Source organism: Babylonia areolata, chromosome 1 (genome assembly GCF_041734735.1).
Source record: "Babylonia areolata isolate BAREFJ2019XMU chromosome 1, ASM4173473v1, whole genome shotgun sequence".
Classification (NCBI taxonomy): Eukaryota; Metazoa; Mollusca; class Gastropoda; order Neogastropoda; family Buccinidae; genus Babylonia; species Babylonia areolata.
In genome coordinates this window covers 51,983,882-51,997,437 of record NC_134876.1, presented here as the reverse complement: position 1 = coordinate 51,997,437, position 13,556 = coordinate 51,983,882, and the positions used below count along the sequence as shown (strand labels likewise).

The 13,556-nt window shown below is 42.5% G+C and overlaps 1 protein-coding gene across 1 annotated transcript in view; it reads left to right on the top strand.

Moving 5' to 3' along the window:
• LOC143292528 (neuropeptide SIFamide receptor-like) overlaps window positions 1-10,178 on the top strand; it is a 94,962-nt gene extending 84,784 nt beyond the window's left edge. Inside the window, exon 3 of the mRNA XM_076602895.1 lies at window positions 9,389-10,178. Within this exon, the coding sequence (XP_076459010.1) occupies window positions 9,389-10,124 (736 nt within the window). The 3' untranslated portion in view covers window positions 10,125-10,178. The remainder of the gene's footprint in view (window positions 1-9,388) is intronic.
• Window positions 10,179-13,556: the final 3,378 nt, after the last annotated feature.

Genomic DNA, 13,556 nt, shown 5'->3' with positions numbered 1-13,556 from the left:
ACACACACACACACACACACACACACACACACACACACACACACACACACACACACACACGCAATCGGGATATTGTGAAAAGAAAATGTGGAGTATGACTTTATCACGTAGTCTATGGCAACCTGGTCATCATCACACACAATGCATGCATCATTTATCTGTCATGCAATGGCGATCACACACACACACACACACACACACACACACACACACTCACACACAGACACACACACACACACACACACACACACACACACACACTCACACACAGACACACACACACACACACACACACGCGCGCGCGCGCGCATAGTCAAACAAAGATGAGAAGCATTTAATTTGTAAAAAGTAATAAGACTCAGACTTATGAAGATTGAAAGCACACATACACACACACTCGGTCAGAGCATTTAGACAAAATCCAAAGAAATACAACCTTACATGCTAGTCATTTTCTTAAATGTTTCTTCTTCTTCGCTCATGGGCTGCAACTCCCACGTTCACTCGTATGTACACGAGTGGGCTTTTACGCGTATGACCATTTTTACCCCGTTTTCGGGGGTGTGCATGCTGGGTATGTTCTTGTTTCCATAACCCATCGAACGCTGACATGGATTACAGGATCTTTAACATGTGTATTTGATCTTCTGCTTGCGTATACACACGGTGGTTCAGGTACAAGCAGGTCTGTACATATATTGACCTGCGAGATCGGAAAAATCTCCACCCTTTACCCACCAGGAGCCGTTACCAAGATTCGAACTCAAGACCCTCAGATTTAAAGTCCAACGCTCTAACCACTCGGCTAATGCGCACTTTTTTTCTTTTTCTTTTCTTTTTTTAATGTTAAACTCCTTTTCTCCTAAGCCTCGAGGAAATAAATTGTAAGCGCAATTACTCCTTTTCTACATTCTTTAATGGTGTCATTGTTTTTGCTAAACGAAAGTGCTGCCTTGCCTTAAGGAAGAAAACCAGATAAAGAATGGTGACTGACATCATGACCTACAAGCTCCTTTTCATCTCATCGATGTCACAGCCCTTCACAAACGATCTTCCTCGTCAGCAACAACCGTCCAGTGATTCATATTGAATTGTATTGTACTGCATGGTGTTGTACTGTTTATTTTTATTTTTATTTTATTTTATTTTTTGCTGCCCCATCATCTGCGCCGTTTCAGTGGCATTACTCCCACGCCGCTCATTTAGATTCCCCCATACACGGCCACACCCGGGTTCGTCCGTCGCAGTTCCAGCGTCGGCAGTCCACAGGGAACCATCGATGTTAGGTCGCCCGGCCACACACCAGAGGAGACCCTGCACTGCATGCTGCTGAGTCACTTCGGTGGTGTTCGGTGGTGCCTGTTCTGTTTTAACGTACTTAGGACACTACCTACTAAGCCCCCTACTAACGACGAGTGTGCTGTTTATTATTGTGTTTTGTTATATTGCATTGCATTGCATTGCATTGTATTGTATTGTATTGTATTATTACAACACATTTCCTTGTGTGAAATTTGAGATGCTGTCCGCAGGGAAAGCATATGCAGTGCCTCCTTCTTTTCTGCTTGTGATTGTGTTTGTTTTCCTAGGAAAGCGGATTTTTTTCCCAAATAATTTTGCCAGGGACGATCATTTTATTGCCGTGGGTTCTTTTACGTGCCATCATCTATCACAAGCATATGAATTTAGTCGATCACTGCTGAAATGGCTGTGTTTAGGAACCCTTTTCCTCTTGATTGACTGTAAAAAAAAAATCATACAGAAGCACAAGGTGCAGTTCATTATCAATTTAGAAGGGACGTGTTTCTCGTCATCCCGGTAATGCCATTTATTCAGTTTCCATTTTAGTTACACACGAGTCGAACGCTTGCTTACTTTGTTTTTGGCATTCTTATTCTTATAATCATCTGTCCTATGGTTATGACTGTAAAGTGATTCGAATTAACAACATGTTTCTAAAAGGACCAGTGAAATTTAATTCATTAGCTCAATTTTGTTCATAACAATGAGTCATTCGTTTTGATAAGAGCTTGTTTTACATGTTTCCTTATCCCTAGCACTTTACACTTGGCTCTTCCTGGAAACTGCTCTAGTGCTGTAATAATTCAGACATCAGTGAACACGCCAAGAATTTAGATATGATAGAGTATTCTCGTATCTTTTATCACGTAACCCTAATATTTTTATAGCTATTCGCTGTTTCTTTTTTCTTGGACTTTGCAAAATCGCTTTCATATTTTGGAAGACGACAATCCTCTCTCTCTCTCTCTCTCTCTCTCTCTCTCTCTCTATATATATATATATATATATATATATATATATAGAAAGGATTGTCGTCTTCCAAAATACATATATATATATAAAAACCTACGATCTTTGTTTTGTTTACTGTTAAGGCAAGTTTATCGTATGATTTCTGGAGAGTATCTTTTTTTTTAGCACTTAATAGACCAGGAGAGATTCGAGTTATACTATCTGGAAGCAACAACAAAACATTTCTTTTTGGTTCAAGCAAAAAAATGATAATAGTCGTGCTTGACATTTCTAGTCACTTCCTCGGCCATTTCACCCGGAATGAGAAAGGAGACAACAAAACAGTTCTGTTTTAAGAACGTTCGGACATAAAATTACGCAGGGGGACTGGGAGATCGATCCATCTAAACAGGAAACCATCTTTATACATTCATTCATGTTCATCTATGTTGTATGACATTAATTTTCCGTCTCCGTAACCATAATCAATCACAAGACCTTCCGGAATCATAATTACAGTGTCTCTATTCTTCCACAAAGTTTCCCATTACCGTGTGCATATTGGCAGAAAATGGAAAGAATGGGAAAGCACAGAAAAAAAGGATGAAGAATTCTGAAATAATGAAAACAGAACAAGGGAAGAAAAGAACGTCGAAATAATGAAATACGAATCGCCCCGTAATACAATATTTACCCCGGTTTCCTCTAAACTCACCATTCACATCCACCCCCACCCCCCTCCCCAACCCATACTTTCCTAAACGATGATACACGAATGTTAAAAAAAAAAAAAAAAAAAATCAATACCCTAACGAAATGTCTACAATCACCAGTATGTGTGATAGGACATTAAACACAATTTTTTTCCTGCCCCCTCCTCCTCCTCCTGAACACTCTGAAAGAAGAAGGGAGAAAAGAGTGGAAAAATAGGATGAAGAGAACGTTTGGGGAAAAAAATTAACGAAAGATTTTGTATTCGACTCGCGTGATATGAATGACACGCCAAACCTATGAGACTTTGATGGCAAAACATGTCATTGGACTCGTTGACTGGTGAAACGATATGGTATGACATCTAAGTGGTGTGTGTTTGTGTGTGTGTGTGTGTGTGTGTGTGTGTGTGTGTGTGTGTGTGTGTGTGTGTGTGTGTGTTTGCTTGAATGATCTGAGATTTGAGTTCTATGAGGTTCATAAAAGTGACGCTGGCAATTTTCTCTGAGAGGGTGTTCATTAAAAGAAATGAAACAAGAAAGAAACCATTTACGCACACACACACACACACACACACACACACACACACACACACACACACACACACACACACACACACGCACACTTACACACACACACACACACACACACATACACACACACACACACACACACACACACACACACACACACACACACACGCACACACACATACACATACAGACACACAGACACACACAGACACACACAGACACACACACACACACACACACACACACACACACACACACGGACGCACGCACGCACACACACGCACACAAGCGCGCACATTTATATCTTTCTTTCTCGCCCCACCACTCTCTCTCTCTCTCTTTCGCTTTTTTTTTTTTTCTATCTGATAAATCACGAAGTCGTGATATCTTTCCCTTTTAATCACATTTCTTAGATAACTATTCTTCACGTGTGCCTCCCCACCCCCAGATTCCATCGCGCACTGCTGGGTGGTGTGTGTGTAGGGGGGCGGAAGGGGGGAGGGTGGTGATACTTTGAGAGAGGGTGAGTGGAAATCTGGAACACCCCAGACATAACTCCATGGATCACACAAACGAAGAGAATACACACACACACACAGACACACAGGCACACAGACACAGACACCTACAGACACACAGACACACACACACACAAACGCACGTACATGTACACACACACAAACGCACGTACATGTACACACACACACACACACACACACACACACACACACACACACACGCATACAGACATACACACACACACACACAACACACACACACACACACACACGCATACAGACACACACACACACACACCCCCTAAATCCATGCCCAGTTGTCTTCGTTTTCCACAAAGGAATGATGTAAGAAGCACCATAAAGGTCTTGGTTATTAAAAACACAACAACAACTGATTTTCGCTTGGGGCAGGGGAGTGGTTTATTTAAAATAAAATCTCATACAATATGCTCATGTTGGTTGTATTGTTCCACTTCTAAATGGGAAGATGGTATGCACAGCAAGCGATCGACAGCTGTTTCGCACTGTAGTGTACCCTTCGGGCTTGCAACCCCTTTCTGTTTCTCAAGCTTTATATTTCGTAGCTAGGCTAGCTTTCATTTTGGAACTGATGTTATATCGAATTTTCTATATAATTATTTTCCATTATGTTGTCTGCATTGCATTCCGTTCGCATACTCCTTCATAAGGGGACCTTGGCCTATATATGGATAAATCATCTTGAATCTTCAACCCACCCCTTCCTGTCTGCTGACTGCAACGAAACGCTTGCTCAAGCAAACAGGAATATACCCCATAGCTTGGGAAGAAACTTTTTTTCTGTTATTAAGAAATTTTGTCTCTCTCAAAAAAAAACAACTAATTTTAATGAGCAGAAAGATGAAAGTAAAAAAAATCGGAATCTTAGATTAAAAAAAAAATCTACAAAAAACAAAAAGAACTGTCTTGATTAACATTGTCTCATAACACACACAGACACACACACACAGACACACACAGACACATACACACACACACACACACCACACACACACACACACATACACACAGAGGGCTGATCGGGAGGGGGTGGGGGGTGGAGTGGTGAAGGGAGGGGCTGGGGGAAGGAGGAGTGTGTGGAGAGTGGGGGCGGAGGTGGAGGTGTGCACAGTGCCCGTTTCTTTCTTCTTCTTTTTTTCTTTAATGTTTGTTTGAACTTCTGTTTTTTAAGTGGACGAATTAGAAAGAAAAAGCACCAGTTATTTTCGGGTTTTTGTTAATTTTTACTCACTTGTATAAACAAAGTGAGTCTATGTTTTAACCCGGTGTTCGGTTGTGTGTGTGTGTGTGTGTGTGTGTGTGTGTGTGTGTGTGTGTGTGTGTGTGTGTGTGTGTGTGTGTGTGTGTGTGTGTGTGTGTGTGTGTGTGTGTGTCCTTGGTAAACTTTAACATTGACATTTTCTCTGCAAATACTTTGTCAGTTGACACCAAATCAGGCATAAAAATAGGAAAAATTCAGTTCTTTCCAAACATCTTGTTTAAAACAATATTGCCCCTCTGGGGTGGGCACAAAAAAATATAAAATTGAAGCCTAATCATATGCAAACTGCATTTACTGTTATATTTATATTTTTTGTATTCTCTAAACTTGGCACTTTGATCTGATATTCTGACACAACAACAAGAGCAGTCATTATTATCATTTTTTGTTTAAACAGGAACTTCTTTTGCTAAGCATGGAAGTTTATTTATTTCGCAAACGTTTTGGTGCAGGTAGTAAAAAAGGGAAATTACTCTGTAATTAATGCTAGGGGACTTAATTTGCTTTAAACTGATCTTTCTCATCTTAAACATTACAATTTGAAATTATACTCAATACATAAAAAGCTTGTGTGTTTTACTCTCAGTGAACAGGGCTTTCACTATGTTCATTTGCCCAAGTGGTCTCTTTCGGAAAATACTAAAATCAATAGACGAGTGGACTTTACAGATCTGTTGGCTGAGCCCTGAAGGTCATGGGCAAAAATCAGTTGCGTGCACATATTTATACACATTCAAAGCGCGTGTCCATATTCTTCGCGAAACGCGAAGAACGCCATTTTGTTTCAAGTTGTTGACCTGCCCGTTCAATCCTGTATTCAATGGACAATACACGATAACATGTGATGGAAAGTTGGAGAAGACACCGTTAAATATTTATTCAGAGAAAGATTTGTGAACGCCTCATCACTTACTGGATTATGCCCAAAACTGCCATAAAAATATCCACAAAATCAGTCGGAATTCACAGTTAAAAATTGTAGACCATGCGAGTTAATACCCTTGATTGATCACGACGAAACGAAAAAAAATCCAGTCTTGGCTTTTCTCAAAATGAAGTCCTTTTCACTTCTTACGACGTTTAGAAGTACTTGTACTTGGTTCTACATATTATTAGTCTACCAAAATACTAAATTTTCATATCAACTTTAAAACTATAAAACTAGAATGAACATAAAAGAGAAATTGAATCGACCGTGTTGTACTACATTCCCGGCGGGTGTAACTAAACTTGTACATCTATCTAGATCTAGTGAAAACGGCTAAATGTTGCAGTGTGATTGCGGCGATAGCCATTAAAAATATTTGTTTTATTGCCCTTAAAGATTTTTTGAATGCCCAAGATACACCAGAATAATATAATTTAAACAGCGTTCTAACTGCGAATGCCGCAATTGATTTATCGCCCTTTAAAAACGTATGTTCAAATGTTAAATTTTAGAACGTCAGTTAAGGAGCCACGATAGTGTAATGGATAAGGCAGTTTCTTCTCACCCGAACACGCGGGGTTCGAATCTGGTTAGGACTTTTTTTTTTCTTTTCTTTTTTTTTTAAACGCCAAGCTTTATGATAACAAAGGCCTTGCCTCTCTTGTTGTTGTTGTTGTTGTTTGTTTGGTCTTTCTTTTTTTTTTTACAGTCTTTGAGTCGCTATTCTTCTTCTCTACTACTGTGTTGCTCCGCAGAATTAAAAAAAAAAAGTCCTGAAGTTGTTTTTGTCGTCTTTGTTATGCTCTCGTCCAGTTCAACAGAGATCACTGTAGAGTGTATGTTGAGTATCTGAGGTATCCACATTTGGCGTAAATCGCGAATAACGTCAGAAACTCACTGTGCAAAGGACTCCGGACTGATTCAGTATTCAACGAAATAACATAATGGATTTTTTCCCGCACAAGAAGTTTCGCCAAGGGGAAAATCAAAATAAAACAAAACAAAACAAATCTGCGAATATCCCTCTAAACATCTGTCACCGCATAACTGGGTTTACCCACTTTTGAAACCAGCAACTTTTCGGAATACCCACTTGAAACTGCCATCGCTTCACTGGGTATGTCCACTTCTGAAACCAACAACACTTGGAATACCCACTTGAACTGTCATCGCCTCACTGTGGTGTTACCCACTTGACCTGTCGCTGGAAGTTATGTTAAAAAAAAAAAATCTTTATCGAGTGGTAAGACGTTGTTGTAGAAGGCTTGCCATTGAGAATTATGTATGTCTGATTTGTTTTAAGTCTTGTACAGACCCTTCACGTTCATTGGATGACTTTTTTGCCACTGTGCCATCTTTAGCGTGTGCTCTGCTTGCACCTATCTGAATTGACTATTTAAATTCATTTTATTCATCATATGTGTGTGTGTGTGTGTGTGTGTGTGTGTGTGTGTGTGTGTGTGTGTGTGTGTGTGTGTGTGCGCGCGTATGTGTATGTGTGTGTGTGTGGGGGGGGGGGAGGGTGTGGGAGGGATGAGGGATTGACGGGTATTACACGCCTTGTGCTTCGTGAGGACAGTGACAGTCACTGGGGGAATGGTCTAGATCGACACCGTGTAAATTGGACCTTCACCAAACACGGGTCACTTCCGAGAATGTTACCAGCAACTGGGGGGGGGGGAGGGTGGCAGCCAAAGCAACCTCGTGGGGTCAGAAAGGGTGCGCTTAGATATAACAACCCGTGGAGAGAGAGGGACTGTCTCCAGTTTGATGAAGAGAACTACCCGTGAAATGAACTGTCCGCTCTATTCTCCTATTCAGCCTAGAGAAAACCTAGAGAACGAACAAAAGAGAAAATTGAAAGGCTAGCCTAGAGGTTTGGAAGGATAGTGCCTCCATCCATAGAAACCTCAGAGTTCATTGGGAACACCAAGTCACCAAGAAAGAAGTGAGCAGACGCACAGTCATCAACAGTCATGGTGAATGAGGTGAAACAGAGACGCTGGAGGTGGCTCAATCACGTCCTGAATGTGAATAAAATCAGCCATCCTTAACGTTGCCTTCAGAATGACCAACGCCAGGGAAAAAGAAATAAAAGAAGCAGACCACTGAACACATGGAGGGGAACCGTGGAAGACGAGACGGAAACAGTAGGCTGGACCTGGAACCTAGAACGAAATCAGCTGGTTCACTCTACACTGAAAGGACTGGAGAATATTTGTTTGCATTTTATGCTCCAGCCGGAGCAAAAAACGAAGAAGATAAAGTTAGTAAGTACCTGTTAAATGAGAACTGCGCATTTTTCCACAGATTTGTATCACCGACTGGAACAGCATAATTATCATAATTATGTGCGTTTGAATTCATCATCTTTGGCTTCGATCTCACCAGTCAAAACCCATGAGATGTCTTTATCTTTATGAAATAAGACAGATTTAGTCCACACTAAAACTATCATTATCGTGACTGTGGCTTTCTGAAATGAATTCCTTTCCAGGTTGAAACACAGGATCGACTCCTACAAGGGCAAGGCGCCTAATTTGGAAAGGACACTCATTATTGAAAATTAGAAATAGGCCTACAACCACGTTATGTAAACGTAAGATGCTAACATGGTTTTAAACAAGACGACATCCTAGCGCGCGCGCGCGCGCGCGCGCACACACACACACACACACACACACACACATATATATCCTTTCATTCACTCACTCACTCGCTCACTCACTCACTTACTCACTCACTAACTCACTGTGGTTTCCATGTTTCTCATCTAAATTCAGGTTTTGGGAACACGTTGAAAGAATGAACGTGACAGACAGAAGGATCCGATTTCCTTTGTTTGGCTTAATGTTCCAACATTACTTACAGGTTTCGCCACAATGGAGTTTAAATAATTTATGGAGGCAAAATCTCTCCACCTCCCCTCCCCTTCTTCATAATCATCATAACTATGGTTGAAAAATGATGAGAGTAGCAAATTCTCAAAAAAACAAAACAAAAACAAAACAAAAAAAACAAAAAAAAACACTCATGCTCTTTTTAGTTTACAATGTCCAGTATGTGCGACGTGACATAAAACAAAATTTCTCCTCTTCCAGGATCCTGTTCCTGAAGTGTGTTTCTTTGTTGCTTCTGTCCCCAGATACTTCGCCATCTGCCACACGCTGGAGATCAAGATCAGCACAGGCAAGTGCAAGGTGATCCTGTTCTTCATCTGGCTGACGGCGTTGGGCGTCATGGTGCCCTGGCTGGTCTTCTTCCAGCACCAGTCCTTCACCACCTCCCGCCAGCACCTCTACGTCTGCTACGACCACTGGCCATCACTGACCGTGCAGAGGGGCTACTACGTGGGCGTCATGTTCGTCTGCTGCTACTCCCTGCCCCTGGCCATGATCACCGTCTGCTACAGCCTGATCGGGTTGAAGGTGTGGCGCCGGCAGGGGCTAGGCGCCCACAACAGCAGCACCCGCCTGATCCAGCGCTCCAAGGTGAAGGTGCTGAAGATGCTGGTGGTGGTCTGCGTGCTCTTCTGCCTGTCCTGGCTGCCGCTGTACATCATCAACTTCTGGCGCGTGGTGCAGCCCAACATGTCCGTCAGCAACCAGCACATCCTGAGCGAGATCGTGGTGCCCCTGGCCCAGTGGCTCAGCAACTCCAGCTGCTGCATGAACCCCATTATCTACTGCTTCTTCAGCAAGAAGTTCCGCACGGGCTTCCGCGAGCTGGTTAGCTGCTGCGGCTGCGGCGGTGCCGACGGGAAAGGGGCTGCCAATTCCAGGGTTCGGTTCCAGGGCTCTCCGGACAATGCCTCGCGAATCACCATCATCAAGAACGGGAACATACATAACCGCAACACATCCGCCATGGTCTCTCTTTGATCAGTGAAGACAGCCAGAACTACTGTCGGTATTCTCTTGCACAGACATGGGTTCGATGCCGTGTGTGTGTGTGTGTGTGTGTGTGTGTGTGTGTGTGTGTGTGTGTGTGTGTGTGTGTGTGTGTGTGTGTGTGTGTGTGTGTGTGTGTCTGTGTCTGTGTGTGTCTGTGTCTGTGTCTGTGTGTCTGCGTGCTATGATCTGAACCGATTATCACAACCTATCCACAAACAGCAATATTGCTGTGACATGTGGTACTGTGACGGGAGTGCATTATGCCTCAGCGCTGTGTACAGTTGGCTAGTTCTTCTGTCTGACGATTTGAATTGATCTCAGAATCTGAGGTCTTCTGCTAGGCTTCATTCCACATCAAATCATATATCAGACTGACTCGTGTTATGGCCATGTAATTCATTACTAACAACCTAACAAAGCTCACACCTCATCTACTGTGCTGCAATAGTTTCGCTCATGCCGATGCATAGTTTTAGACTAACATCTGTACCCTGTCGCTCGTCTCTCTTGAACAACTTTTGAATATGGAAAGCATTGCATCGATTCCAGGAGTCTTCCAGAGCATTAACTGCTGCCATGGTAGTATGTAACGCCGTTGCGTTTGAGCATCTTTAAAAGTTTGGAATTTTTCTGACCGAACTCATGATGCCAGACCATACGCTTATGTCCCAGAAATCAATTCAATTCAAAAACATTTTATCAATCCACATGGAAAGCACCAGAGGCATTTCAAGCTCGGTCAGATGTTGCTAAAGGAGCGACATCTCCAAGAAAAAGAGATAGGACACTTAACTTTTCCGTGTTATAAAAAAAGACCTAGTGCATGTATACACAAATTCTGCTCGTGCGTCTGACCAACTGAAATGGCGCACAACACCTGCAAGGTGGGCATCTCCACACCCATTTTTGGGACATTTAAATGTCTACCTACATGTACATTTAACTCCAATACGGGGGTCCAAAGGCAACATGAAAATGTTCTCATGCGGGCAATTTAACTGAATAAGTGTTCGGAAGCTGTTTAAATTCAAATGCATGCTTTAAGTACATATGTGCGAATACTTCAGCTGGACAACGATATCATTATGTATCTAGAAGTGCACCGCTGCTTTAACAAATGCAGGAAGACATTTTGAAAGAGACAGAGAGTTGAAAGAAATCGACAAACTTGCCCGTAAAAAAGAAAATGTCGGCAAAACATCAACGCTGCAACCAAATTCTCTCTGAACTTTTTTTTTTAAACTGTGTTTGGAACTCTTGTTTGATAAAGAAACTAATATGGGGAAATAGGAAGAGAGAGAGAGAGAGAGAGAGAGAGAGAGAGAGAGAGAGAGAGAGAGAGAGAGAGAGAGAGAGAGAGAGAGAGAGAGGCGAGGATTAGTTTTACGCAACGGACGAAGGAGAATTGTTTCATATTGACTTTAGTGTTGACATTAACGTGTTCGTGGTGTTGCATACCAAGAACTCAATCAAGATCCTTGAACGCACCTAAACTATTTCATTAAACATTCAGCGAACATAAGAGAAAAACAACAACAAAATATAAACAAAATTACCTGTTACCCAAAACCAAAAAAATCATAATAACAAGACATAAGAACGCTTCTCCAACCAAATTCAGACACACAAACAGCAACAACATCAAAACAAAAACAAACAAACAAACAAAAAAAAAGGCAGAAAAGAACAATGCTCTACCATAGTAAAGTGCATGTTACAAATTCATCATTGAAGGACACTTCATGTGTATATTATTGCTCTGTCGTTCTGCATTAAAAAAAAAAAAAGAAGAAAAAAGAAAAAAAGCTGAGTCACTTCGTTTGATATCTTTAGTTTTGTCCTTATGTTCATACTGACGGTTTGTTGTTGATGATGATGCAATGTCCCGTTCTTGTCTCGTGTCTATCTGATACGTGAGGTTATTGTAAATAACGGATTAAGGCGATTAAACATTTATTTGAATCGACATTCGATTCGTGAACGGAGATATTCTGTGTGTTTTTCTTTTAATTGTTTTATCATGCGCGCGTGCGCGTGTGTGTATGGATATGTGTTTGCGTTTGTGTGTGTGTGTGTGTGTGTGTGTGTGTGTGTGTGTGTGTGTGTGTGTGTGTGTGTGTGTGTGTGTGTGTGTGTGTGTGTGTGTGTGTGTAATCACTGCGCTTTAAGACATACAATAATTTCAATTCAGTAAATTTTGTGCAACCAGTTTGTCAGTTTGTACGTCCATGTCCCCTCCCACTACCACCACACCTCCATCCCTGTGTCTGTCTGTCTGTCTGTCTCTCTGTCTGTCTGTCTGTCTGTCTCTCTCTCTCTCTCTCTCTCACACACACACACACACACACACACACACACACACACACACACACACACACACACACACACACACACACACACAGAGTTGTAGTGATGATGACGGCAACTACTAATCGTGTTCATTGTTGTCTTCGGCTTTACCATGTCAGTCACTACCAAATCACCATTCGAAATTCGTTAGTGTTGAACCTCGACTTATGATGAGTGAAACGCGACTGTTTTGCGGTTGTTTTTTTAGGGTGTTTTATTTTTCTCCTTCCTCTTTCTTTCTTTGCTGCGCTAGCATCTGTATAGTGGCAACACTCCCACATCGCTCATTCCTAGTCCCCCAATGCACGGCCACACCCGGCTTCGTCTGTCACAGTCCCAGCGTCAGCAGTCCTCATGCAGGGAACCATTGATGTTAGGTTGCCAGGAGGCCACACACCAGATGAGAACCTGCACCGCTGCTGAGTCACTTCGGTGGTGTTCAGTGGTGCCTGTTCTGGTTTAACGTACCTTGGACGCCACATGCTAAGTTAAAAAAAATGGTACGGTTATCTGCAACTTTCGCTGATTGCCTCAACGTTTGCTGCGATCCTCTTGGGTATCCACCGAACCGGTAAATGAGGCTCAGACTTCCCCATTTGCAGGATTTTACCAAAGGGTCATATTTTTTGCGCTAGTCTCAAATAACCCCCGAGGTAAGTTTGTGGCTAGTCTAAAACGTGCATCCTCTGCAGTGGGTGGGGGTAGGGGGTGGGGGGTAGTCTGGGCTAACCTTTACTGACGTCCCCACTCCCAACCCCCCCCCCCCCTCACCCCCACCATCACTCTACACCCTTCAATTTTTAACAACGTAACGGAAGCAAACGCGGGGGAAGTTCTGCTTTGATTGCTTGCATGTGGAATGATGGCCTAGAGGTAACGCGTCCGCCTAGGAAGCGAGAGAATCTAAGCGCACTGGATCGAATCACGGCTCAGCCGCCGATACTTTCTCCCCCTCCACAAGACCTTAAGTGGTGGTCTGGACCCTAGTCATCCGGATGAGACGATAAACCGAGGTCCCGTGTGCAGCATGCACTTTGCAAAGGTAAAAGAACCCACGGCTACAAAAGGGTT